The sequence below is a fragment of the Myotis daubentonii genome, chromosome 1 (assembly GCF_963259705.1).
Source record: "Myotis daubentonii chromosome 1, mMyoDau2.1, whole genome shotgun sequence".
Taxonomy (NCBI): domain Eukaryota; kingdom Metazoa; phylum Chordata; class Mammalia; order Chiroptera; family Vespertilionidae; genus Myotis; species Myotis daubentonii.
In genome coordinates, this window is record NC_081840.1 from 233,775,403 (window position 1) to 233,800,755 (window position 25,353).

Consider the following 25,353-nt stretch of genomic DNA (forward strand, 5'->3'; position numbering starts at 1 on the left):
GCCGGCGTCCTTCCGGGCCTGCGTCACGGCGTCGGGGCGGAAGCTGGTGCGGCTCCGGCCGGCGGTTGCTCAGCTGCCCGGACGCCCTGGACCCGAGCCCCCGCGCCCGCCGCGGGCCGCCATGTCGCTGCTGCAGTCCGCGCTCGACTTCCTGGCGGGCCCCGGCGCCCTGGGCGGCGCTGCCGGCCGCGACCAGACCGACTTCGTGGGGCAGACGGTGGAGCTGGGCGAGCTGCGGCTGCGGGTGCGGCGGGTCCTGGCCGAGGGTGAGGCGCGGACCCGCGGGCGGGCGGGCGGGCGCCGAGGGTCAGCGCGTGGCGGACGCGCGTGGCCGGCGGGAGGGTCCCGGCCTGTTCGGGCGGGGAGGCCGGTCTCGGCTCGGGCACTTCCTGGTGGGCGGGGGCCGGGCGGGGGCTGGGCGGCCCCCGCCGCAGGTGCGGCCGACCTGCGGGGGGCGGGGGGCTGTGGCCTGGGGTGGAGGCCGGGCCGGCGGGGAGTTGGGCTGAGCGTGGGGTCCGCGGAGGCCGAAGGCTGGAGGAGAGGGCGCGGCGGCGGTCGCCAGGCAGACCCTTCCGTTCACGTCGGGGCTGCCGTGGGCGGGCACCTGTCCTCCCCGGGCGCTGGGCCGGGCCGTGGGCGCCCTGTGCCGGCTTCCTGCTCTGACCGCCGGGCCATCCGTGCCCCTGGCCCCGTCCGGGGGCCTGTCGTGTGGGCTCGGGTCCTGCGAGCTGGTCCTCGCCTCCCGATGGCCTCCCCCTTCCTCACACGGGAGTCGCCCCGGTGCTGGGGAGGCCCCTCGCCTCTGTGCCGGGTGCCCGCGCGGCGCCCGCCTTCCTCGTCCTGCTGGTCCTGCTGCTTCCGCCCCGGGCCTGGCGGGCAGCAGCCCCGCTGACCCCCCGCGTTGCACGTGGACTCGCAGGAGGAGGAGGGCCGTCCCCGCGCCCAGCTGAGGCGGCCACAGGGCCTCTCGGGGTCCGATGTCCTTGTTCTTAAGGCCGCAGCAGCACCACCTGCTTTCCTCCAGTTTGTTTCGGAAACAGATGTGGGTGTGATCGATCGGGAGAACCACGGGCTCTGTCCCTCTCAGAGCTGGGCCCGGCCTGTGCGGACGCCTCCCCAGGCCGCCTCATTTGTCCTGAAAACGCCTCGTTTACCTTGTTTCCTTAAGAAACTCCTGGCGGACAGGAGGCGGCTTCTACCTTAAAATAAGACGGGCGCCCCAATGATGGGAGGACAGCAGTGGGGAGAGGGGCGGGAGTGGGACTGTCCGGCCAGGAGCAGGCCAGGGCCAGGGGCTGGGAGCGTGATCGCAGGTGGGAAGTGGGTCAGGGAGAGAAGGCAGCTGTGCCTCCGCTCAGCGCTCAGGAAGAACAGCGAGGAAATGTGCCAGCCCCTTCCCTGTGCCCTGTAGGCGAGCCAGGAGGTAAAAGTAACCCGTGCGGCCAGGAGCTGTCGGCTCACCGCTCTAAAGCTCGGGAAGCCTCTTGGAAATGAACCGGTGCAATCAGTGTGAAGTCTTCCACGTAACACGGCTCCCTCGGAACCCGGGCTGTGGACACTCAGACTGATTCGTATAAATACGGGGAAGGCCCCAAGCCCCAACCCTGGGCCAGAGAGCAGGTCCGAGCTCCGCGGGTGTTAGAACGATGACAGGTCTCGTGTGCCCCTCGCGCTGGAGGCACTCCGTAATCAGGTGCATCTACGGGGGGAGTTGGGGGCGTCGTCGCTGTGGGGTGAGCTTTAAATGGCTCCACGGCAGTTCGTGCCAGGGGTTGCCCCAGATACCGGTACATTTACAATAGGTCATGGTCTGCTGCCAAATGACCCAGGAAGAAAATAGGGGTTTTCATTGCTTTTTGGAATTTGCAACTGTAGCACGAAATGGGTTTTGGGCAGAGTCGTGGAGCTAGAGAGCTTTCTAGTCTTTTCAAAATGTGAACTGTGTTTCCATTTAAATTGCAAAAGTGGGGGAGGGAACTGCTGGGCCAACCCACAGTGTGGGAGAGCCTCCGATGGGTCCTGGGAGAGGTCCCTCGTGGGCAGGGATGTTGGACCCGTTTTCCTGAGCTTGCTCACACCACCTGTTCGAATTTGAGGAAGTATCTTTTTAAAACTTTTGTTACTGAATTTTGCGTGTAAGTTGGAGCCATTATTTTTGCAGGAAACGTGCTGCTGTCCAAAGTGCAGTTTGTGTTGACTCAGTCAAGACACCTACATGTTGAATAAGTCCCAGCGTGGACTGATGTGTTCATTTTCCTGATTTCAGGAGGGTTTGCGTTCGTGTATGAGGCCCAGGATCTGGGAAGCGGCCGAGAGTATGCGCTGAAGGTAAGGTGGGCGGCACGCTCTGCGTGGGTTTCGGTCACTTTTAAGGAAATCTCAGTGACATGTTGAGGGGGTCCCGATGAGTGTGCTTCTTTGTGCGTTCTCTCTCGTCCTGGTAGTTTCCTCTGGTGGCGAGGAGCCATCAGCACTTTCAGGGGACGTTATGGCTGCGGTGTCCAGCTGGGGGCCTGGGGGCGAGAGTAGCTCGAATGCCAAGTGCACACAGTGAGACTCCGCAGCGGGCGGGAGCGGCACAGCCACTCGGGTGGACCACGCGTGCAGGCCACGCTCGCATGTCCCGGAGCAGGCTCATGGTGGGACTGTGGGCAGGGCTGTCTGGTTTCATCCGGTGGCTGGCGTCCAGCCTGGGCTGCGGAGTGGAGTGGCGTGGCCGTCCTGGGCGTGCGGCTAAGTTGTAAGGGGCCCACGTGACTTGGAGACGAGGGCGAGGCTCCTCTGTGTAGTTCTCTTGTGTCCTTGGGCCGCAGAGGGCCATTTCCAGGGGCCTCTACGCAGGTCAGGTGTTGGTGCATCGATCTGTTCTGCGCGGACTAACCTTGTGTGCGTTCCCTCCCGACGCAGAGGCTGCTGTCCAACGAGGAGGAGAGGAGCCGGGCCATCATCCAGGAGGTGTGCTTCTTGGTATCCTTTCCCGGGCGCCGCTGCCGCGTTCGCGTTGGCGCACTACCTGGGCTTTGCTTTTCCTGGCTTAGCTGTGGACTGTTTCTAGCGAAAAGGAGCCATTTCCTTGTTCTTCCCTCCCAGGGCAGCTGTAAGGGATTCCATGGTCCTGGGAGTGGCGATGTGGGTCCTGCCCCCGAGGTCTCTGTGCCTGGGGTGGGCAGCCCTTCAACCTGCGGCCATCGCACCCGGCCATCCCTTCACCCTGGGCAGAGCATCAACCAACAAATGGTTGACGGCTGGCATTTCTTCTTGGCCTCCACCCGCTGGCGCTGCCCCTTTGCTGCCAGAATCTGTTCTTTTCTCCCCTGAAGCTCTGTCCATGGGAGCACGCTGGCCCTGAACCCGGGGGTGCTCGCCTCCCTGCGTTTCGGGTGGACAGCCTCATGCCGCGCCCTCTCCCGCTGGCCTGCCTGGCTGCGGTCAGGTGTGTGTGGTTCCATCCGCACTTCGCTCCCCTCCCCCCGCCCTGCCCCTCTGCTCGCCCTCACCTTTCCGCTCTGATGCGCTGAGGTCTAAGATCAAGTCCTTCAGCGTCATGGTTTATACAGGGGAGGGCAAAAGTAGGTTCACAGGTGTGTGGGAAATCACACAGGGTAAGCCCCCGTGCTCACAGCTGTACGCCTCTGCCACCGCGCATGTGTGTTTCCGTGTGCAGACTTACGCGTTCTCCTTTAACAAGACACCCGCAGAAAAAGCTTTCTGGCCACCCCAACATTGTCCAGTTTTGCTCTGCAGCGTCAATAGGGAAAGAGGAGTCGGACACGGGGCAGGCCGAGTTCCTGCTGCTCACAGAGCTCTGCAGAGGTAATGAGCTCCCGGCGGGCGTACGCAGGTCCCGGTGGAGGGAGGCCCTTCCCAGGAGGACAGGAAAGGCTCTCAGTCACTGACAGGAGTGGGAGGGGCTCAGTGCCTTCTGCAGAGTTCCAGGGGGGGTCATGTACATGACCGAGGAGGAGGCGGTAGGGCTCAGTCTGCCCACGCTGCCCATGGAGGGCCGGGGGTCCGCCCTCCTGCAGCGTACGGGCTCAGCTGGTATCGGTGTAACTTAGGGGGAATGGAGTGGGCACAGGACATGCGAGGCCCAGTGGGCCAGAGGGTGGCAGCCGGGTGGGCCATCGGTCCTGGGGCAAGGAGCTGCCTCATTGTCCGTGGGCAGCGTATGTGGGAGGAGGCCAGGGTCCTGCCGCCACAAGGCCAGGGAGCAGCAGCAGGGGACACTGAGGCAGGCGTCTCTCTGGGAGGGACACATGCTGCGCCCACAGATGGCCCTCCCTGGGGTCCCAGCCACCACGAGCCGGGCTGTTCTGGAGGAGAGGGGGCAGTGGGCGCAGGCACCTGCAGGAGGAGGAGGAGATGGTGCTGAGCCCTTAGCAGCCAGTGCAGCCCTGGAGCGGGTGGTGGTGGGGTTAGGCCAGGGGTGGGCAAACTTTCTGACTCGAGGGCCACAATGGGTTCTTAAACTGGACCGGAGGCCGGAACAAAAGCATGGATGGAGCGTTTGTGTGAACTAATATAAAGTCAAAGTAAACATCATTACATAAAAGGGTACGGTCTTTTATTTCAATAGTTTTATTCATTTCAAAGGGGCCGGATCCGGCCCGCGGGCCGTAGTTTGCCCACAGCTGGGTTAGGGGATGGGGAGGGGAGCAGCAGGCTGACACAGGTGCAGACGGCTTTATAGGCTCAGGGAAGCCGGACTCACCCCGGGGAGTGGAGTTGGGAGCCGGGTGGGAGAGCGAGGGCTGTGCTCTCCGTGTCTGGGCCCTGCTTCCCGTTGTCTCGCCGGGCTGGCTGGGAGGTGCTGCCCACACTCAGGTCTTCCAGGTGGCAGGTGCTCACGGTCACTGCTGGTTTTAGCGAAGAGGACGTGTGCTCGTGGAAGAAGTGCCATGAGGTGCATTGCGAAGCGGGGCTCTGCAGACACACTCTTCCTTCTGAAAAGTGTGCTGTGCTCGGCGCCGTGTTGCGCCCACAGGCTCGCCTGCCCTCTAAGGCCCAGGGTCAGCAGATCCGAACTCAGGCCCTTAGCCAGTGTCTGCGGACGCGCTCCTTGCCTCGTCTACGGAGTCTGCGTGTCTCTCCCGGGACCTGGCCTCCCTGTGGCTGGCATTCACAGGGGGCTTGTTGGGTCGGGGGTGCCATTCGGTGGCCTGCTCTGACACCTTGGGCGGCGTGGATGAGGCCACGCTGGTCTCCGTCGGGACCCCTGTCTCCGGCTGTGAGTGCCGTGGTGTCTGTCCTGCTCCTCGTGTGGGAGCTCGGGCGGCTTCTGCTTGGCTCTGTGCTGGGCCTTGTCAGGCTGGGGCCTCACGCCCTCGCCCCTCGCGGCAGGTGGTTCTCTCGCCAGGTGAGCCTGGTGTCTGGGGCACTGTTGTGTGCAGGCGCGGGTTCTGCGACTCGCCCGGCGTTGGGGGAAACGAGCTGGAGTGGGTGCCCGTGTGGCAGGCTGGCAGAGCCAGCTTCCTGTGGGGGGGGGGGGGGGAGACACACACACACACACACACACACACACACACACGGTGTCTGACCCCAGGAGGCAGGGCAGCGTGGCTGAGGGCCACCATGGATCTGGAGCCGTGGTAGCCACACTGGCTGTGCCTCCGTCACTGAGGTGGCCTCGGGCCTGGATCAGGGACAAGCTGGGGACCAGGGCAGCACGGGCACTGAGGTGTGAACACGTGTCCCTGGCGACGGGAGGATGGGGCTCCCTGTGCTGTCACCACCCCTGGTCCCGTGTGGGATTCTGTGCTGCCCACGCCATGGCCACAGGTGTCCCACGCCGGCTGGTAAAGCCAGCGCTAGGTGGTGCCGCCCCTGCCCTGTCCTGCGGCCCCGCCCCCGGCTTGTGGGGATGAGTGTCTCCTGTCTCTTCCAGGGCAGCTGGTGGAGTTTCTGAAGAAAAGCGAGACCAAAGGGCCGCTGTCGTGCGACGCCGTCCTGAAGATTTTCTACCAGACGTGCAGGGCCGTGCAGCACATGCACCGGCAGAAGCCGCCCATCATCCACCGGGACCTCAAGGTGCTGCCTCCCACTCACACGCCCCGCCCCGGCTAGGAGGTCCGGGTTCTGCCAGTGAGGCCGGCCAGGCTCTGGCGAGAGACGCAGAGGCCACTGGGAGCCGCTTCACAGCCGGCGGGTTTCCCCGAAGCGCCTCCGTGAAGCAGGGAGGGCCTCACGCCCGGGTCCCGCGGCCAGGCTTCCTGCAGGACCCCGTGTCCCTCCGCTGCAGGTGGCGCCTGGGCTCCTGGCGCCCAGCTCTGGGCCGCGGCCCTTGTCCTCCCCCTGGCGAGACGTGCCCTCGGGGCCCAGAGCGGCCTGCGGCCTGGGTGGTGTCCGCGCCTGCCTTTCATGCAGGGACCACAGCTGCCGGAAGGTGCTGTGCCGCGGGCTGAGGTGCGGAGCTGCCGCTGCCTTTCCCGGGGGGGGGGGGGGGGGGTGCAGTGATTTTGCTTTTCCTGGTTATTAGTGACGTTAAGTGCTTTTTGCTCGTGGTCGTTCGTGTCTTCCTCTTCAGTAGCTTTGTTTTTTGTCCCTTTCCTGCTTTTGGCCTGTCATGTTGATTGGCTGGAGCTCCTTGTATCTTCATAGAACGGTCTTTTTTTGAGTTCTATGTGCTGCAGGTATTTTCTGGTTTATGATCTGGTGTGTTTTTTAAAAACATATTTTTATTGACTTCAGGAAGGGAGGGAAGGAGAGAGAGAAACATCAATGAGAGAGAGAATCATGGATCGGCTGCCTCCTGCAGGGCCCCTACTGGGGATGGAGCCTGCAACCCGGACACGTGCCCTGACGGGGAATTGAACCGAACCATGACCTCCTGGTTCCTAGGGCGATGCTCAGCCACTGAGCCACGCCAGCCGGCCTGGCCTGGTTTTTATTCCCCCTCTTGTGTCTTTGAAAAACCCAAAACTTGGAGGAAATTGTCCAGCACCCAGCGCTGTGCCCGCCTCTGGCCACATCTTGGGCGGCAGCCGCCCCTCATCCTGCTTCCTGGTGAAGGTGGGTTTTCCTGAAGGATTTTATAGCCGGAACCCAGACATCACTCCACTTCACGCCTGGACACTGTGCACTGTGGGAGAACGGGAGTTTTCTTAGCAGCTGCACCATCCCTGCCGCAGCAGCACCCAGACACTCCCTAAGTGCAGAGGTGCTCCCGGCGCTGCGAGGATTGGCTGTCCAGTCGGGGCACGGACCTCGTTTCCCTTAGCTTCCCACGTAGAAAAACAGCACCAGCAGCACAGTAGGCGCCCAGTGTGAATGAATCAAAATTCCCCATTTTTGGTCAGGTCAGCAAAATGCACTTTTGGTGTGCTGCAGAGTCTCAGTAGTGAGCGTGTCGCAAGGTGGGAAGGTGGGAAATCGCTGCTCATGTCCTTCACACCCTGTCTGCAGCCTGTTCCCTGGTGCTCCCCCGATGTGCTCTCTGAACCCCCCTGGGGGTCGGCACTGACACCCCGTCTGTGGGTCTTTGTCTTGGTCCAGATTTGAACCTCTGAGGAGCCTGGCCGTCTCTCCCCCCCCCCCCCCCCCCCAACCGAGAGGTCGTTTTAAGCTGTTGGCAGGCACCACCCGTGAGGTTGGGAGGACGCCGGGCGGTGGTGGTGCTAGTGCAGGGGTGGGCAAACTTTTTGACTCAAGGGCCACAATGGGTTCTTAAACTGGACCGGAGGGCCGGAACAAAGGCATGGATGGAGTGTCTGTGTGAACTAATATAAATTCAAAGTAAACATCATTACATAAAAGGGTACGGTCTTTTTTTTTTTAGTTTTATTCATTTCAAACGGGCTGGATCCAGCCCGCGGGCCGTAGTTTGCCCACGGCTGTGCTAGGGGTTGGAGGCCTTTCTCGGCCGGGGTTTCCCGTGCCTTCAGGACTGTTCTGCTTACGTGTTAGCCGTGTGCTTGTGTGTGTGAAAAGGAGGAATGAAATCAGCTGTGTCTGCGGGCATGCCTGGTTTACTCCCTCACCCCAGTGCCCCGTGTGCGCCAGGGGTCCCCGCGGAGTCCGGGCCCCGTGTGGTGACCCTGTCTGCTGCGCGTGGCTCCGGAGTGCGTCCTCCATGTGGCGTTTTGCTCAGCGCTGTGGTTTTGGGGCTCGTCCGTCTCGGGCCCACAGTTGGCAGAGTGTGCGCTGTGGGGTCGCTGCTTCCCGGGCGTGTGGCCTCGGAGCCTGGCGCTTGGGGCTCTTGGTGTTAGGAGCAGACCGTGTGGCTCCCGTGGCATTTCCTTCTGTGGACAGAGTTGACCGTTCTTAGGTTTATTGGCGTTGGATGTCCTCTCTGGGGACGTCCCTGGAGCGGTATTTGCCTGTGTTCTTGCTGAGCTGTGTTTCTGCCTCGTCCGCAGAAGCCGTGTGGCTCCCGTGGCATTTCCTTCTGTGGACAGAGTTGACCGTTCTTAGGTTTATTGGCGTTGGATGTCCTCTGGGGACGTCCCTGGAGCAGTATTTGCCTGTGTTCTTGCTGAGCTGTGTTTCTGCCTCATCCGCAGAAGCCGTGTGGGAGCGTGGCATTTCCTTCTGTGGACAGACGTCCCTGGAGCAGTGTTTGCCTGTGTTCTTGCTGAGCTGTGTTTCTGCCTCGTCCGCAGAAGCCGTGTGTGGCTCCCGTGGCATTTCCTTCTGTGGACAGAGTTGACCGTTCTTAGGTTTATTGGCGTTGGATGTCCTCTCTGGGGACGTCCCTGGAGCGGTATCTGCCTGTGTTCTTGCTGAGCTGTGTTTCTGCCTCGTCCGCAGAAGCCGTGTGGGAGCGTGTGGGGTTTGGTGTGCTTGTTCTCAGCGGGTGGTGTCTGCTCAGGTGCTGCTCCCAGTGGCTGGTCAGCTGCCCGGCTCAGCGTGCTCCTTCCTGAGCGTTGACCTGAGGCCTGTGGCTGCCCTTGCGTTTAGAGGCAGGGCCTCTCTTCCCTTGCCTGTCCCGCTGTCCCGGGACAGGTCCCGGTCGGCGCCCTCCGCTCGGAGCTACAGCCGGGCTCCCCTCTGCCTCGGGATCGCGTGGCTCTTCTCGGCTGTGTCTCCTTACACAGGTTTTAATCCGTTTGTCAGTTCCACCCATGGGATTGCTTCGGCCGTCCCCGAGCAGGTCGACAGGCTTCTCTGGGAAGGGCCGACTAAACATGCCTGCTCTGCGGGTCCCGCGGCCCCCGCGGCCCTGGGTGGTGAAGAATTGTTTACTTTTCCCAGCACTCAGATTGTAAAAGCCGTCCTTAGCGGTGGGCCTTGGCCAGGACATGCCCTCGAGGGGCTGGGACAGGTCTGTCTCTGCTGTTAGTCCTGTTTATGTTGGATTTTAAAAGTGCATCTCAAGTGACAGTTTCTGGCTGGACTCCTTGACAGCTTCTTGATCTATTTGCCTAGTGGCCTGGTGCACGAAATCGTGCATGGGTGCGGTCCCTCGACCTGGCCAGCGATCGAAGCATGAGTGTCTGGCGTGAAAGGGCAGGTCCCAGCTGACCTCTGGGCCCTAGGCAGCACCTGGGCCCCTGGATCCCCATGCGCCCCCCTCTGACTGAGTCATTGGGCCCTGCTCGCACCCACCTTGGCCTGGCGCTGCCTGCTCACCTGCTCCACCATCCCACTGCGGTCCTGCTTTCATTGGGGCCAGCAGCGCCTCCACTGTCGCCCACTGCCAGCGCTGCATCACTGACGCCCGCCATGTTCTGCGCCACCCCCTTGTGGTCAGTGCATGTCATAGCGAGCGGTCAAACTCCCAGTCAAGGGGACAATTTGCATGTTAGGCTTTTATTATATAGGATATCATATAGGACTAGAGGCCTGGTGCATGGGATTCGTGCACTGATGGGGGCATGGCCTGCAGGGATCAACCCGCTGTGGGAACGCCACTCATCCTGGTTAGCCGAGCAGCTGTGGACCCTTCCTCTGAGTGGTTGCTCCCTGGTCCGGCATCTTCCGTGGAGCCGGAGCACTTGCCTTTCCAGGAGACCCGGTCAGGGCAGGCCCAGGGACAATAGCACTGAAGGCAGTGGAGTAGGCCTCAGTCCCACGGTGGCCACACATCCCCTCCCAGCCTCCAGCGTTCTGCGAGCACTCGGAGGAGGAGCCTGGGGCGAGGAGGTGATGACCGCAGCCCGCGTTCCTGCCAGTCTGCTCAGGGTTTGCAGCGGGAACAGCCGCTCATCCCGGTCATCTGAGCAGTGCTCCCACTGTGGCAGCGCACTGACCACCAGGGAGCAGCTCCTGCTTGAGCGTCTGCCCACTGGTGGTCATTGCATGTTATAGCAACCGGTTGACCGGCCGTTCTGGTCGTTCTGCCGGTCAGGCGCTGGGCTTTTATTATAGAGGATAGTTTTTAGACAGTGTGTTAATTCAGTCTTTTCTAAAGGCTTTCGCTGTTTATTCCATGGTATTAATGTCATTTATCTTTTGACTTATGGCTGAGTTTATCCGAATTACCTGCTTCTAAAGGTACACACACTGATTTTGACCAAAAAGAAGTGGGGACGCTGCGTTTTCCCCTCAGGGCCAGCTGGCTGTCTGCACCCCAGATCTATAAGGGCTGTCTCCTGGAATTTTTCAGGTTGAAAACTTGTTGCTGAGTCACCAGGGGACCATTAAGCTGTGCGACTTTGGCAGCGCCACGACCGTCTCGCACGCCCCTGACTACAGCTGGAGTGCCCAGCGGCGGGCCCTCGTGGAGGAGGAGGTGAGGGCGCTCAGCATTGCGTGTGCTGTAGGAGCGTCGCATTGGGCTGGGGGTCAGTGCCTCACACGGCTGCATGGCACGCCGTCTAGTGCAGGGAACACGTGTACACGTGGGTCATGGGCCTGCAGCTTGGTGACTTCCTGTGTGGAGGCTCTGCGGCCACGTCCGGTCGCAGTGCCCTCTGCACGCCTCCCTCCCGGCTCAGCATCCTTTATGCGCCTGGACTTGGCATGGGTTGGCCCTGGGTGTCTCCTGGGCGCTGGTCCCGCTCAGGCCTCCTCCTCCTGAAGCAGACCTTCCCAGGAGAGCCGTGGGTTAGCCTCCCTGTCTCGCTGGGGGCGGCATCTCTGGCCGCGGTTGGTGTGTGTGTGTGTGCCGTGCACGGGCACGCTGGCCTCCCCCATGCGGTGTCTCCAGTCTCTGCCACAGGGCCCACCCTGTGTACCTGGGTCTTGGGTTTCTCACATAAAAGCCTGACTCGTCCGTAAATTCAGTTCAGCTCTCTCCGGGGACAAAGGGTCTCTGTCCACGAGGATGCGTAGGAGGCGGCTTTGAGAGCAGCCTTCCCCTCGGGCCGCAGGGGGCCCACCTCCCGGACCTGGAAGGGTGTGCCCGTCCGCTCTGGAAGGAGTGCCCGTCCGCTGAGACCTGTCTCCTGGACACACAGCTAACACTCCACCGTGTGTGCCTGGTGTGGCCACTCCAGCAAGAGCTGGGCTGCGGGGCAGGGGCCGGCGGGGGCAGGGGAGGGGAGGGAGGCGATCAGCCAGGCGAGGCTTTCTGGGCCCTGGGGTGGACGTGCGCTTCCTGCAGGGAGGCCGTGGGCACCACACCAAACAGCTTCCCTGTGAAAAGTGCATCTGTTCTTCAGGTCACCAGGAACACAACGCCCATGTACAGGACGCCCGAGATCGTGGACCTGTACTCGAACTTCCCCATCGGCGAAAAGCAGGACATCTGGGTGAGGCCGCAGTGCCTGCGCCCCCTGTGCTCTGTGCCCCCTGTGCTCTGTGCCCCCTGTGTGCTCTGCGCCCCCTGTGTGCTCTGTGCCCCCTGTGCTCTGTGCCCCCTGTGTGCTCTGTGCCCCCTGTGCTCTGCGCCCCCTGTGTGCTCTGTGCCCCCTGTGTGCTCTGTGCACCCTGTGCTCTGCGCCCCCTGTGTGCTCTGCGCCCCCTGTGTGCTCTGTGCCCCCTGTGTGCTCTGTGCACCCTGTGCTCTGCGCCCCCTGTGTGCTCTGCGCCCCCTGTGTGCTCTGTGCCCCCTGTGTGCTCTGTGCACCCTGTGCTCTGCGCCCCCTGTGTGCTCTGCGCCCCCTGTGTGCTCTGTGCCCCCTGTGTGCTCTGTGCACCCTGTGCTCTGCGCCCCCTGTGCTCTGTGCCCCCTGTGTGCTCTGCGCCCCCTGTGTGCTCTGCGCCCCCTGTGTGCTCTGCGTCCCCTGTGTGCTCTGCGCCCCCTGTGTGCTCTGTGTCCCCTGTGTGCTCTGTGCCCCCTGTGTGCTCTGTGTCCCCTGTGTGCTCTGCGCCCCCTGTGTGCTCTGTGCACCCTGTGCTCTGCGCCCCCTGTGTGCTCTGCGCCCCCTGTGTGCTCTGCGCCCCCTGTGTGCTCTGCGCACCCTGTGCTCTGCGTCCCCTGTGTGCTCTGCGCCCCCTGTGTGCTCTGTGTCCCCTGTGTGCTCTGCGCCCCCTGTGTGCTCTGTGTCCCCTGTGTGCTCTGCGCCCCCTGTGTGCTCTGTGTCCCCTGTGTGCTCTGTGCCCCCTGTGTGCTCTGTGTCCCCTGTGTGCTCTGCGCCCCCTGTGTGCTCTGTGCACCCTGTGCTCTGCGCCCCCTGTGTGCTCTGCGCCCCCTGTGTGCTCTGCGCCCCCTGTGTGCTCTGCGCACCCTGTGCTCTGTGTCCCCTGTGTGCTCTGTGTCCCCTGTGTGCTCTGTGCCCCCTGTGTGCTCTGTGCCCCCTGTGTGCTCTGCGCCCCCTGTGTGCTCTGCGCCCCCTGTGTGCTCTGTGCACCCTGTGCTCTGTGTCCCCTGTGCTCTGCGCCCCCTGTGTGCTCTGTGCCCCCTGTGCTCTGTGTCCCCTGTGTGCTCTGCGCCCCCTGTGTGCTCTGCGCCCCCTGTGTGCTCTGCGCCCCCTGTGTGCTCTGTGTCCCCTGTGTGCTCTGCGCCCCCTGTGTGCTCTGCGCCCCCTGTGTGCTCTGTGCACCCTGTGCTCTGTGCCCCCTGTGTGCTCTGTGCACCCTGTGCTCTGTGCACCCTGTGCTCTGCGCCCCCTGTGTGCTCTGCGCCCCCTGTGTGCTCTGCGTCCCCTGTGTGCTCTGCGCCCCCTGTGTGCTCTGCGTCCCCTGTGTGCTCTGTGCCCCCTGTGTGCTCTGTGCCCCCTGTGTGCTCTGCGCCCCCTGTGTGCTCTGTGCACCCTGTGCTCTGCGCCCCCTGTGTGCTCTGTGCACCCTGTGCTCTGCGCCCCCTGTGTGCTCTGTGCACCCTGTGCTCTGCGCCCCCTGTGTGCTCTGCGCCCCCTGTGCTCTGCGCCCCCTGTGTGCTCTGCGCCCCCTGTGTGCTCTGCGCCCCCTGTGTGCTCTGCGCCCCCTGTGTGCTCTGTGCACCCTATGCTCTGTGCCCCCTGTGTGCTCTGTGCACCCTGTGCTCTGCGCCCCCTGTGTGCTCTGCGCCCCCTGTGTGCTCTGCGTCCCCTGTGTGCTCTGTGCCCCCTGTGTGCTCTGCGCCCCCTGTGTGCTCTGTGCCTCCTGTGTGCTCTGCGCCCCCTGTGTGCTCTGTGCCGCCTGTGTGCTCTGTGCCCCCTGTGTGCTCAGTGCCCCCTGTGCTCTGTGCCCCCTGTGTGCTCTGCGCCCCCTGTGTGCTCTGCGCCCCCTGTGTGCTCAGTGCCCCCTGTGTTCTGTGCCCCCTGTGTGCTCTGCGTCCCCTGTGTGCTCAGTGCCCCCTGTGCTCTGTGCCCCCTGTGTGCTCTGCGCCCCCTGTGTGCTCTGTGCACCCTATGCTCTGTGTCCCCTGTGTGCTCAGTGCCCCCTGTGCTCTGTGCCCCCTGTGTGCTCTGCGCCCCCTGTGTGCTCTGCGCCCCCTGTGTGCTCAGTGCCCCCTGTGCTCTGTGCCCCCTGTGTGCTCTGCGCCCCCTGTGTGCTCTGTGTCCCCTGTGTGCTCAGTGCCCCCTGTGCTCTGTGCCCCCTGTGTGCTCTGTGCCCCCTGTGTGCTCTGTGTCCCCTGTGTGCTCAGTGCCCCCTGTGCTCTGTGCCCCCTGTGTGCTCTGCGCCCCCTGTGTGCTCTGTGCCTCCTGTGTGCTCTGCGCCCCCTGTGTGCTCTGTGCCCCCTGTGTGCTCTGTGCCCCCTGTGTGCTCAGTGCCCCCTGTGCTCTGTGCCCCCTGTGTGCTCTGCGCCCCCTGTGTGCTCTGCGCCCCCTGTGTGCTCTGCGCCCCCTGTGTGCTCTGCGCCCCCTGTGTGCTCAGTGCCCCCTGTGCTCTGTGCCCCCTGTGTGCTCTGTGCCCCCTTTGTGCTCTGTGTCCCCTGTGTGCTCAGTGCCCCCTGTGCTCTGTGCCCCCTGTGTGCTCTGTGTCCCCTGTGTGCTCTGCGCCCCCTGTGTGCTCTGCGCCCCCTGTGTGCTCTGCGCCCCCTGTGTGCTCTGTGCCTCCTGTGTGCTCTGCGCCCCCTGTGTGCTCTGTGCCCCCTGTGTGCTCTGTGCCCCCTGTGTGCTCAGTGCCCCCTGTGCTCTGTGCCCCCTGTGTGCTCTGCGCCCCCTGTGTGCTCTGCGCCCCCTGTGTGCTCTGCGCCCCCTGTGTGCTCTGCGCCCCCTGTGTGCTCAGTGCCCCCTGTGCTCTGTGCCCCCTGTGTGCTCTGTGCCCCCTGTGTGCTCTGTGTCCCCTGTGTGCTCAGTGCCCCCTGTGCTCTGTGCCCCCTGTGTGCTCTGCGCCCCCTGTGTGCTCTGCGCCCCCTGTGTGCTCTGCGCCCCCTGTGTGCTCTGCGCCCCCTGTGTGCTCAGTGCCCCCTGTGCTCTGTGCCCCCTGTGTGCTCTGTGCCCCCTTTGTGCTCTGCGCCCCCTGTGTGCTCTGCGCCCCCTGTGTGCTCAGTGCCCCCTGTGCTCTGTGCCCCCTGTGTGCTCTGCGCCCCCTGTGTGCTCTGTGCACCCTGTGCTCTGCGCCCCCTGTGTGCTCTGCGCCCCCTGTGTGCTCTGTGCACCCTGTGCTCTGCGCCCCCTGTGTGCTCTGTGCACCCTGTGCTCTGCGCCCCCTGTGTGCTCTGCGCCCCCTGTGTGCTCTGTGCACCCTGTGCTCTGCGCCCCCTGTGTGCTCTGCGCCCCCTGTGTGCTCTGTGCACCCTGTGCTCTGCGCCCCCTGTGTGCTCTGTGCACCCTGTGCTCTGCGCCCCCTGTGTGCTCTGCGCCCCCTGTGTGCTCTGTGCCCCCTGTGTGCTCTGTGCCCCCTGTGTGCTCTGCGCCCCCTGTGTGCTCTGTGCACCCTGTGCTCTGCGCCCCCTGTGTGCTCTGCGCCCCCTGTGTGCTCTGTGCACCCTGTGCTCTGCGCCCCCTGTGTGCTCTGTGCACCCTGTGCTCTGCGCCCCCTGTGTGCTCTGCGCCCCCTGTGTGCTCTGTGCACCCTGTGCTCTGTGCCCCCTGTGTGCTCTGTGCACCCTGTGCTCTGCGCCCCCTGTGTGCTCTGCGCCCCCTGTGTGCTCTGCGTCCCCTGTGTGCTCTGTGCCCCCTGTGTGCTCTGCGCCCCCTGTGTGCTCTGTGCCTCCTGTGTGCTCTGCGCCCCCTGTGTGCTCTGTGCCCCCTGTGTGCTCTGTGCCCCCTGTGTGCTCAGTGCCCCCTGTGCTCTGTGCCCCCTGTGTGCTCTGCGCCCCCTGTGTGCTCTGCGCCCCCTGTGTGCTCTGCGCCCCCTGTGTGCTCTGCGCCCCCTGTGTGCTCTGCGCCCCCTGTGTGCTCTGTGCACCCTGTGCTCTGTGTCCCCTGTGCTCTGCGCCCCCTGTGTGCTCTGCGCCCCCTGTGTGCTCTGTGCCCCCTGTGTGCTCTGCGCCCCCTGTGTGCTCTGCGCCCCCTGTGTGCTCTGTGTCCCCTGTGTGCTCTGTGTCCCCTGTGTGCTCTGTGCCCCCTGTGTGCTCTGTGCCCCCTGTGTGCTCTGCGCCCCCTGTGTGCTCTGTGCCCCCTGTGCTCTGTGTCCCCTGTGTGCTCTGCGCCCCCTGTGTGCTCTGCGCCCCCTGTGTGCTCTGCGCCCCCTGTGTGCTCTGTGTCCCCTGTGTGCTCTGCGCCCCCTGTGTGCTCTGCGCCCCCTGTGTGCTCTGTGCACCCTGTGCTCTGTGCCCCCTGTGTGCTCTGTGCACCCTGTGCTCTGCGCCCCCTGTGTGCTCTGCGCCCCCTGTGTGCTCTGCGTCCCCTGTGTGCTCTGCGCCCCCTGTGTGCTCTGTGCCCCCTGTGTGCTCTGCGCCCCCTGTGTGCTCTGTGCACCCTGTGCTCTGCGCCCCCTGTGTGCTCTGCGCCCCCTGTGTGCTCTGCGTCCCCTGTGTGCTCTGCGTCCCCTGTGTGCTCTGTGCCCCCTGTGTGCTCTGTGCCCCCTGTGTGCTCTGTGCCCCCTGTGTGCTCTGTGCCCCCTGTGTGCTCTGTGCACCCTGTGCTCTGTGCCCCCTGTGTGCTCTGCGCCCCCTGTGTGCTCTGCGTCCCCTGTGTGCTCTGCGCCCCCTGTGTGCTCTGTGCCCCCTGTGTGCTCTGCGCCCCCTGTGTGCTCTGTGCACCCTGTGCTCTGCGCCCCCTGTGTGCTCTGCGCCCCCTGTGTGCTCTGCGTCCCCTGTGTGCTCTGCGCCCCCTGTGTGCTCTGTGCCCCCTGTGTGCTCTGCGCCCCCTGTGTGCTCTGTGCACCCTGTGCTCTGCGCCCCCTGTGTGCTCTGTGCACCCTGTGCTCTGCGCCCCCTGTGTGCTCTGCGCCCCCTGTGCTCTGCGCCCCCTGTGTGCTCTGCGCCCCCTGTGTGCTCTGCGCCCCCTGTGTGCTCTGTGCACCCTATGCTCTGTGCCCCCTGTGTGCTCTGTGCACCCTGTGCTCTGCGCCCCCTGTGTGCTCTGCGCCCCCTGTGTGCTCTGCGTCCCCTGTGTGCTCTGCGCCCCCTGTGTGCTCTGCGTCCCCTGTGTGCTCTGCGTCCCCTGTGTGCTCTGTGCCCCCTGTGTGCTCTGTGCCCCCTGTGTGCTCTGCGCCCCCTGTGTGCTCTGTGCACCCTGTGCTCTGCGCCCCCTGTGTGCTCTGCGCCCCCTGTGTGCTCTGTGCACCCTGTGCTCTGCGCCCCCTGTGTGCTCTGTGCACCCTGTGCTCTGCGCCCCCTGTGTGCTCTGCGCCCCCTGTGCTCTGCGCCCCCTGTGTGCTCTGCGCCCCCTGTGTGCTCTGCGCCCCCTGTGTGCTCTGTGCACCCTATGCTCTGTGCCCCCTGTGTGCTCTGTGCACCCTGTGCTCTGCGCCCCCTGTGTGCTCTGCGCCCCCTGTGTGCTCTGCGTCCCCTGTGTGCTCTGTGCCCCCTGTGTGCTCTGCGCCCCCTGTGTGCTCTGTGCCTCCTGTGTGCTCTGCGCCCCCTGTGTGCTCTGTGCCCCCTGTGTGCTCTGTGCCCCCTGTGTGCTCAGTGCCCCCTGTGCTCTGTGCCCCCTGTGTGCTCTGCGCCCCCTGTGTGCTCTGCGCCCCCTGTGTGCTCTGCGCCCCCTGTGTGCTCTGCGCCCCCTGTGTGCTCTGTGCCCCCTGTGTGCTCTGTGCCCCCTGTGTGCTCTGCGCCCCCTGTGTGCTCTGTGCCCCCTGTGTGCTCTGCGCCCCCTGTGTGCTCTGCGCCCCCTGTGTGCTCTGTGCCCCCTGTGTGCTCTGTGCCCCCTGTGTGCTCAGTGCCCCCTGTGCTCTGTGCCCCCTGTGTGCTCTGCGCCCCCTGTGTGCTCTGCGCCCCCTGTGTGCTCTGCGCCCCCTGTGTGCTCTGTGCCCCCTGTGTGCTCTGTGCCCCCTGTGTGCTCAGTGCCCCCTGTGCTCTGTGCCCCCTGTGTGCTCTGCGCCCCCTGTGTGCTCTGCGCCCCCTGTGTGCTCTGCGCCCCCTGTGTGCTCTGTGCCCCCTGTGTGCTCTGCGCCCCCTGTGTGCTCTGCGCCCCCTGTGTGCTCTGCGCCCCCTGTGTGCTCTGCGCCCCCTGTGTGCTCTGTGCACCCTGTGCTCTGCGCCCCCTGTGTGCTCTGTGCACCCTGTGCTCTGCGCCCCCTGTGTGCTCTGCGCCCCCTGTGCTCTGCGCCCCCTGTGTGCTCTGCGCCCCCTGTGTGCTCTGCGCCCCCTGTGTGCTCTGTGCACCCTATGCTCTGTGCCCCCTGTGTGCTCTGTGCACCCTGTGCTCTGCGCCCCCTGTGTGCTCTGCGCCCCCTGTGTGCTCTGCGTCCCCTGTGTGCTCTGTGCCCCCTGTGTGCTCTGCGCCCCCTGTGTGCTCTGTGCCTCCTGTGTGCTCTGCGCCCCCTGTGTGCTCTGTGCCCCCTGTGTGCTCTGTGCCCCCTGTGTGCTCAGTGCCCCCTGTGCTCTGTGCCCCCTGTGTGCTCTGCGCCCCCTGTGTGCTCTGCGCCCCCTGTGTGCTCTGCGTCCCCTGTGTGCTCTGTGCCCCCTGTGTGCTCTGTGCCCCCTGTGTGCTCTGCGCCCCCTGTGTGCTCTGTGCACCCTGTGCTCTGCGCCCCCTGTGTGCTCTGCGCCCCCTGTGTGCTCTGTGCACCCTGTGCTCTGCGCCCCCTGTGTGCTCTGCGCCCCCTGTGTGCTCTGTGCACCCTGTGCTCTGCGCCCCCTGTGTGCTCTGCGCCCCCTGTGTGCTCTGTGCACCCTGTGCTCTGCGCCCCCTGTGTGCTCTGTGCACCCTGTGCTCTGCGCCCCCTGTGTGCTCTGCGCCCCCTGTGTGCTCTGCGTCCCCTGTGTGCTCTGCGCCCCCTGTGTGCTCTGCGCCCCCTGTGTGCTCTGCGCCCCCTGTGTGCTCTGCGCCCCCTGTGCTCTGCGCCCCCTGTGTGCTCTGCGCCCCCTGTGTGCTCTGTGCCTCCTGTGTGCTCTGCGCCCCCTGTGTGCTCTGTGCCCCCTGTGTGCTCTGTGCCCCCTGTGTGCTCAGTGCCCCCTGTGCTCTGTGCCCCCTGTGTGCTCTGTGCCCCCTTTGTGCTCTGTGTCCCCTGTGTGCTCAGTGCCCCCTGTGCTCTGTGCCCCCTGTGTGCTCTGTGCCCCCTGTGTGCTCAGTGCCCCCTGTGTGCTCTGCGCCCCCTGTGTGCTCTGCGCCCCCTGTGTGCTCAGTGCCCCCTGTGCTCTGTGCCCCCTGTGTGCTCTGTGCCCCCTTTGTGCTCTGCGCCCCCTGTGTGCTCTGCGCCCCCTGTGTGCTCAGTGCCCCCTGTGCTCTGTGCCCCCTGTGTGCTCTGTGCCCCCTGTGTGCTCTGTGTCCCCTGTGTGCTCAGTGCCCCCTGTGTGCTCTGCGCCCCCTGTGTGCTCTGCGCCCCCTGTGTGCTCAGTGCCCCCTGTGCTCTGTGCCCCCTGTGTGCTCTGTGCCCCCTTTGTGCTCTGTGCCCCCTGTGTGCTCTGCGCCCCCTGTGTGCTCTGCGCCCCCTGTGTGCTCAGTGCCCCCTGTGCTCTGTGCCCCCTGTGTGCTCTGCGCCCCCTGTGTGCTCTGCGCCCCCTGTGTGCTCTGCGCCCCCTGTGTGCTCAGTGCCCCCTGTGCTCTGTGCCCCCTGTGTGCTCTGTGCCCCCTGTGTGCTCAGTGCCCCCTGTGCTCTGTGCCCCCTGTGTGCTCTGTGCCCCCTTTGTGCTCTGTGCCCCCTGTGCTCTGTGCCCCCTGTGTGCTCTGTGCCCCCTGTGTGCTCAGTGCCCCCTGTGCTCTGTGCCCCCTGTGTGCTCTGTGCCCCCTTTGTGCTCTGTGCCCCCTGTGCTCTGTGCCCCCTGTGTGCTCTGCGCCCCCTGTGTGCTCTGCGCCCCCTGTGTGCTCTGCGCCCCCTGTGTGCTCAGTGCCCCCTGTGCTCTGTGCCCCCTGTGTGCTCTGCGCCCCCTGTGTGCTCTGCGCCCCCTGTGTGCTCTGTGCCTCCTGTGTGCTCTGTGCCCTCTGTGTGCTCTGTGCCCCCTGTGCTCTGTGCCCCCTGTGCTCTGTGCCCCCTGTGTGCTCTGCGCCCCCTGTGTGCTCAGTGCCCCCTGTGCTCTGTGCCCCCTGTGTGCTCTGCGCCCCCTGTGTGCTCTGTGCCCCCTGTGTGCTCTGCGCCCCCTGTGTGCTCAGTGCCCCCTGTGCTCTGTGCCCCCTGTGTGCTCTGTGCCCCCTGTGTGCTCTGTGCCCTTTGTGCTGTGTGCCCCCTGTGCTCTGTGCCCCCTGTGCTCTGTGCCTCCTGTGTGCTCTGTGCCCCCTGTGCTCTGTGCCCCCTGTGTGCTCTGTGCCCCCTGTGCTCTGTGCCCCCTGTGTGCTCTGCGCCCCCTGTGTGCTCTGTGCCCTTTGTGCTCTGTGCCCCCTGTGCTCTGTGCCCCCTGTGTGCTCTGTGCCCCCTGTGCTCTGTGCCCCCTGTGCTCTGTGCCCCCTGTGCTCTGTGCCCCCTGTGTGCTCTGTGCCCCCTGTGCTCTGCGCCCCCTGTGCTCTGCGCCCCCTGTGTGCTCTGTGCCCTTTGTGCTCTGTGCCCCCTGTGCTCTATGCCCCCTGTGCTCTGTGCCCCCTGTGCTCTGTGCCTCCTGTGTGCTCTGTGCCCCCTGTGCTCTGTGCCCCCTGTGTGCTCTGTGCCCCCTGTGCTCTGTGCCCCCTGTGTGCTCTGCGCCCCCTGTGTGCTCTGCGCCCCCTGTGTGCTCTGTGCCCTTTGTGCTCTGTGCCCCCTGTGCTCTGTGCCCCCTGTGTGCTCTGCGCCCCCTGTGTGCTCTGTGCCCTTTGTGCTCTGTGCCCCCTGTGCTCTGTGCCCCCTGTGCTCTGTGCCTCCTGTGTGCTCTGTGCCCTCTGTGTGCTCTGTGCCCCCTGTGCTCTGTGCCCCCTGTGCTCTGTGCCCCCTGTGTGCTCTGCGCCCCCTGTGTGCTCTGCGCCCCCTGTGTGCTCTGTGCCCTTTGTGCTCTGTGCCCCCTGTGCTCTGTGCCCCCTGTGTGCTCTGTGCCTCCTGTGTGCTCTGTGCCCCCTGTGCTCTGTGCCCTCTGTGTGCTCTGTGCCCCCTGTGCTCTGTGCCCTCTGTGTGCTCTGTGCCCCCTGTGCTCCATGCCCCCTGTGTGCTCTGTGGTCTGTGCCCCCTGTGTGCTCTGTGCCTCCTGTGTGCTCTGTGCCCCCTGTGGGCTCCGTGCATGGGGGGAGCTGTGGGGAGGAGGAGAGCTGTGTGCGTGGGGAGCTGTCCTGCTCACTGGCATAAGTCAGACCAGCCTGAGCCTGACTCCCCTGTAGACCCAAGGATGGGCCGCCTCACCCCCTCCGCCCCCTCCCCCTCCCCCTCCCGCCCCGCAGGCGCTGGGCTGCATCTTGTACCTGCTGTGCTTCGGGCAGCACCCTTTTGAAGACGGAGCAAAGCTTCGCATCGTGAACGGGAAATACTCCATCCCTGCTGACGACACTCGGTACTCTGTGTTCCACGGCCTCATCCGTAAGTGCCGTGCGCAGGGACCACGGAGGACACGCCTCCTTAACGTCCCGCGTGGCCCTTTGGCAGCCTCCCTGTGGGCTTTTTCCATCAGTCAGCCGTGTGAGTTACGTGCTCCAAACGGTGGCTTTGGATCATTTTGCTCCGTTCTGTTGTTACTCTTCATGCTGTGCCCTCGCTTTTAAAGTCCGTAAGCGAGGCCCTCTGTGGGTCCGTCACCTCCACAAGGGCAGGGGGTGGGGCCCTGAGCGCGCCCTTCCTGCTGCAGGCGCCACACTGAAGGTCAACCCGGAGGAGCGGCTGTCCATCACCGAGCTGGTGAACCAGCTGCAGGAGATCGCGGCTGCCCGGAGTGTGAACCCCAAGTCGCCCATCACTGAGGTAGGACCTTCCAGGTGCTGCTCGGAGCAGGGTCCTAGAGGCCCCGTCTGTGTTAAAGGGGTGACCATTGTGCAGGCTGAGTCCCCATGCCCCAGCAATCCCAGGGCGGGGTCACCTGGCAGGAGGGAGTCAGCCCAGGCAGACAGCTCTGAATGTGGGCAGGAGCTGGAAGGAAGACGACCCCGTCAGACAGTGGCCAGCGCGGGGAGGGTGGGCAGTGGGGGCATGGGGGGTGAACAAGGCTCGAGGCGTCTGCTCTGGGGCTGCTGTGTGTGTGCCACCAGGACTTCTCTGGGGCGCGGTGGGGGTGCCGACGGACAGACACAGGCTGCTGGTCAGTGGTGCCAGAGCGCCTTTCGGTCTTGGCGCTTTCAGAACTCGGGACCCTGGTGCAGACACTACCCCCTGCGGGGGCTTCTGCCCAGGCAGTGAGGACCGTGCCTGGGGGCTGGGCCTGGAGCCCAGGAGCAGCCGATGGAGGACTGGCCGGCCTCACGCAGGCAAGAGCAGCGGTGTCTGCGTGCCCTCTGCAACAGGGCCTCCGACTGAGGGGCCTGGCGTGTGCGGTCACAGCGGAAGGCGTGCCTGCCTGGCAGCCTGAAACCTGCCGGAGAGACAGGGCGGGAGAAAGCCTGGCTGTCCCACCGCCATGTCGCCTGGGAAACAGCGCGTCCTGAATGCCCACCACCTGCTCGGCCAGAGAAAGGCAACGGCACCTTCGTTTTACCTCGTGGGCTTCATGTCGAGAAAGCTGAGCTCCGGAACAAGGATATTCACAGAGCTGCACCAGAGGCTGAGGAATGCACAGGAGAGGAGCGGGCACCACGGCCGTCGGCCATGCAGGGTCGCGTCCGGTGCCGAGTGGGCTGGCGGGAAGCTGCAGCCCTCCCCAGCCGGGCCCCCAGCACCTCTCTGAAGGTTGGGGGTTGTGACTCTGGCCGGCGCCGGCCGTGGGCTCAACTTGTGGCAGGCAGGGCCCTTGCTGCGCAGCCACCCTCTGGCAGGCAGGCTGCGAGCCACTGGGCGAGAGACTGGCCGCGGTGGGCGTGTGGGAGCAGCAGGCTGCCCGTGACCCGAGCATCCGCTCCCAGCGCTGTGTGAGCCGCCCTTGGTGTAGGGTTCTCCAGGGCCAGGTGGAGGGGCTGCAGCCAGGAAGGAGGGTTTCTCCCTGCGCAGAGCCGGCGGACTGCGGCTCTGGCCCTGTACAAGCTGAGGCCTTGCTGTTCGAACCCTTGCAGCTCCTGGAGCAGAATGGAGGCTATGGGAATGCTGCCCCGTCCCGAGGGCCACCTCCTCCCGGGGGGCCTGTGAGCAGCGGCCAAGGCGGAGGTGAGTGCACACGTGCGGAGCGCCGGCCCACACCCTGCCTTGGGCGGTCGGCCTGGCTGCGTGCAAGAGGCTGCTTGTTTGGGTCCCCTAACTGCCTAGAGCTCCCAGGACGGAGGGAGGCGACACTCTAGGCCAGGGGTGGGCAAACTTTCTGACTCGAGGGCCACAATGGGTTCTTAAACTGGACCGGAGGCCGGAACAGAAGCATGGATGGAGTGTTTGTGTGAACTAATATAAAGTCAAAGTAAACATCATTACATAAAAGAGGCTTTTTTTTTTTTTTTTTTAGTTTTATTCATTTCAAAGGGGCCGGATCCGGCCCGCGGGCCGTAGTTTGCCCACGGCTGCTCTAGGCCATGTTTAGGATAGAATTCGGGGGGCGGTGTGCGTGCTAGCGCCCTGTCCTGTGCTGCAGGGGCTCTGAGTACCCTGGTGCCTGGCGTGCGGGGCCTTTGGGTGGCCGGCAGGGGTCAGGGGCGCAGGTCCGAGTCCTCTGGGGAGAGGCAGGCTCCTTGGGCAGGGGAGAGGGTTGTGGCCATGGCAAAGGTGGCTCAGTGGGTTTTCTCCCGGCTCGGTTGCATTTGATGAGTGAGCTGCACCCTCATCTCGTGGTTGTGGGTGGTCTGGGCACCCCTGCTGGCACGCGGAGCTGGTCCCCGAGGAGCCTACAGCTGGGCTCGGTGCAGCAGGCCCGGGAAGGCTCTGGACGGCCCTGCCAGGCTGTGCTCTGCCCCATCCCCTTGGCCACTCTCGCTGTTTGGGGTGAAATCGGGTTTGTTTCCTGGGGAGGGGCCTCCCAGCAGCTGGCTGGCCCTGGGTCCTGGGCTCCGTGTCCACACAGTGTGGGTCCTGGTCGCCTCTCTGGATGTACAGCATGTGGGGCCGCCCGGACTGCCCTGGGTCTTCTCCAGGACCACACCACACACGCGCACGCATGTGCTCGTACATGCTTACACCACGGTCGTGCCCACACATGCTCCACACACACGAGTGCTGGTAATTTCCTGGTGAATGGCCAGCAAGAACGCTCTACACGCAGGAAGTGTGGGCTGCTTTTGTGGCTGCCTGACAGCGGGAGAGCGCAGGGCCTGGTCCCAGCTGCACCCCAGCCACCTGTGCCAGTGCTGCTGGCTGGTCTCAGAAGCTGCACAGAGGCCGCAGACACCTTGAGCACAGATGCAGCGCGCGGGCACGACTTCCTCTTTTTATCCCGACCTGCCCCCCCCCCCCCCACACACACACACTGCCTTTGGGGACCACATCCTCCGGGGTGCTGGGGTTTCAGGACCTGCCTCCCTTTGCCATCACTCTGTTCACACCCGGGTCCTACGCTGCAGGCAGATAGCAGCACCTGCTGTCCAGCCCCACGGCCTCTCTGTGCTCGGCCGGGGCCACATGCACGGCCCCACTCCTTGCCCTCCGTGTCCACTGTGTCCTCCCGCCAGGGGTGGAGGCTCGCTTTGGCTGGGCCCTCAGCGTATGTGTGTGCAGGGGGCCCGGGGTCCAGGTTGCAGGAGTGAATGGGTGCACAATCTAGAGACGGGATGGAGGCCGTGGGCACCCGGAGGCTCGACTCTCGCCGGCCGGGTTCAGGCTCGGCCCTTGTGAAAGCAGCTGGTGGGCTGTGGGCGCAGGGCATGCTGAGATGCCAGCTGCTGGTTTAGTTCCTGTGCCCACGTGGGGTGCAGACGGTGGGGTGACAGGGAGTGCGGCCCTCAGGTTCTGGGAATGCTGGGGCTCCCGGCCCTATCCCCCCGGCCTGAGCCAGTCTCTGCTTGCAGGCCTGGCGGTGGCTGAGTACGAGCAGTCCTACGGCGGGCTCCTGGACATCCTGCGGGGGGGCCCCGGGCGCCTGCTCACCAACCTCAAGGACACCTCCTCCAAGGTCATCCAGTCCGTCGCCAAGTGAGTCGAGGGTGCGTGGGTGCAGGGCCGGGCGTGGCTCGTGGCTTCTCCATGGCGGGGGGGGGGGGGTTTCCTGACCTTGGGCGCTGCCCGCCTCCCAGCCTGGCAGCACCTGCACTCATGGCCATCGGGTGGGCCCCGCCCTGAGGGACTTGGGTGTGAGTAGCGGAGAAGTGCTGGCCCGCTGCCGGCCACACAGGAGCCCTGGAGCTGAGGGGCACCACCTCCGGCCTGGGCTGTGGAGTGCGTGTGCAGTGGGCACGGCACCTTGCCCGTGTAGATGTGAGAGCGCTCAGACTCAGCCGTGGGCTTAGATTTTTATATTTCACTTTGTGAAAAGGCAGAATAGCAGTTTTTCCTTGTCAGTTACTTGTGTTTTTCTTTTTGGTTTTAAGTAAAGCACAAATCTATCCATACTTCCTGTATGTCTTTTTTTTGTTTTCCTGAGTAGGAAGGTTAGGTATGTTTTGAAATACATGTTTCAGAATGTTTAAACTAAATGCACTTTTAATGGTTTCCTTGCACATTCACGTC

General features: G+C 64.6%; 1 protein-coding gene across 5 annotated transcripts in view; it reads left to right on the forward strand.

Moving 5' to 3' along the window:
• Positions 1 to 8: 8 nt before the first annotated feature.
• GAK (cyclin G associated kinase) overlaps positions 9 to 25,353 on the forward strand; it is a 48,385-nt gene continuing 23,040 nt past the window's right edge. The window contains exons 1-11 of one of the 5 annotated variants that reach the window (XM_059678083.1): positions 9 to 266; positions 2,267 to 2,328; positions 2,908 to 2,967; positions 3,699 to 3,813; positions 5,885 to 6,027; positions 10,544 to 10,669; positions 11,541 to 11,630; positions 21,072 to 21,207; positions 21,473 to 21,585; positions 22,824 to 22,914; positions 24,696 to 24,819. In XM_059678083.1, coding sequence (XP_059534066.1) covers positions 122 to 266; positions 2,267 to 2,328; positions 2,908 to 2,967; positions 3,699 to 3,813; positions 5,885 to 6,027; positions 10,544 to 10,669; positions 11,541 to 11,630; positions 21,072 to 21,207; positions 21,473 to 21,585; positions 22,824 to 22,914; positions 24,696 to 24,819 — 1,205 coding nt within the window. In that variant the 5' untranslated portion in view covers positions 9 to 121. Of the gene's footprint in view, positions 267 to 2,266; positions 2,329 to 2,907; positions 2,968 to 3,698; positions 3,814 to 5,884; positions 6,028 to 10,543; positions 10,670 to 11,540; positions 11,631 to 21,071; positions 21,208 to 21,472; positions 21,586 to 22,823; positions 22,915 to 24,695; positions 24,820 to 25,353 lie in introns of those variants that run through there. The other 4 variants (XM_059678079.1, XM_059678089.1, XM_059678099.1 and 1 more) reach the window with 4 other exon arrangements.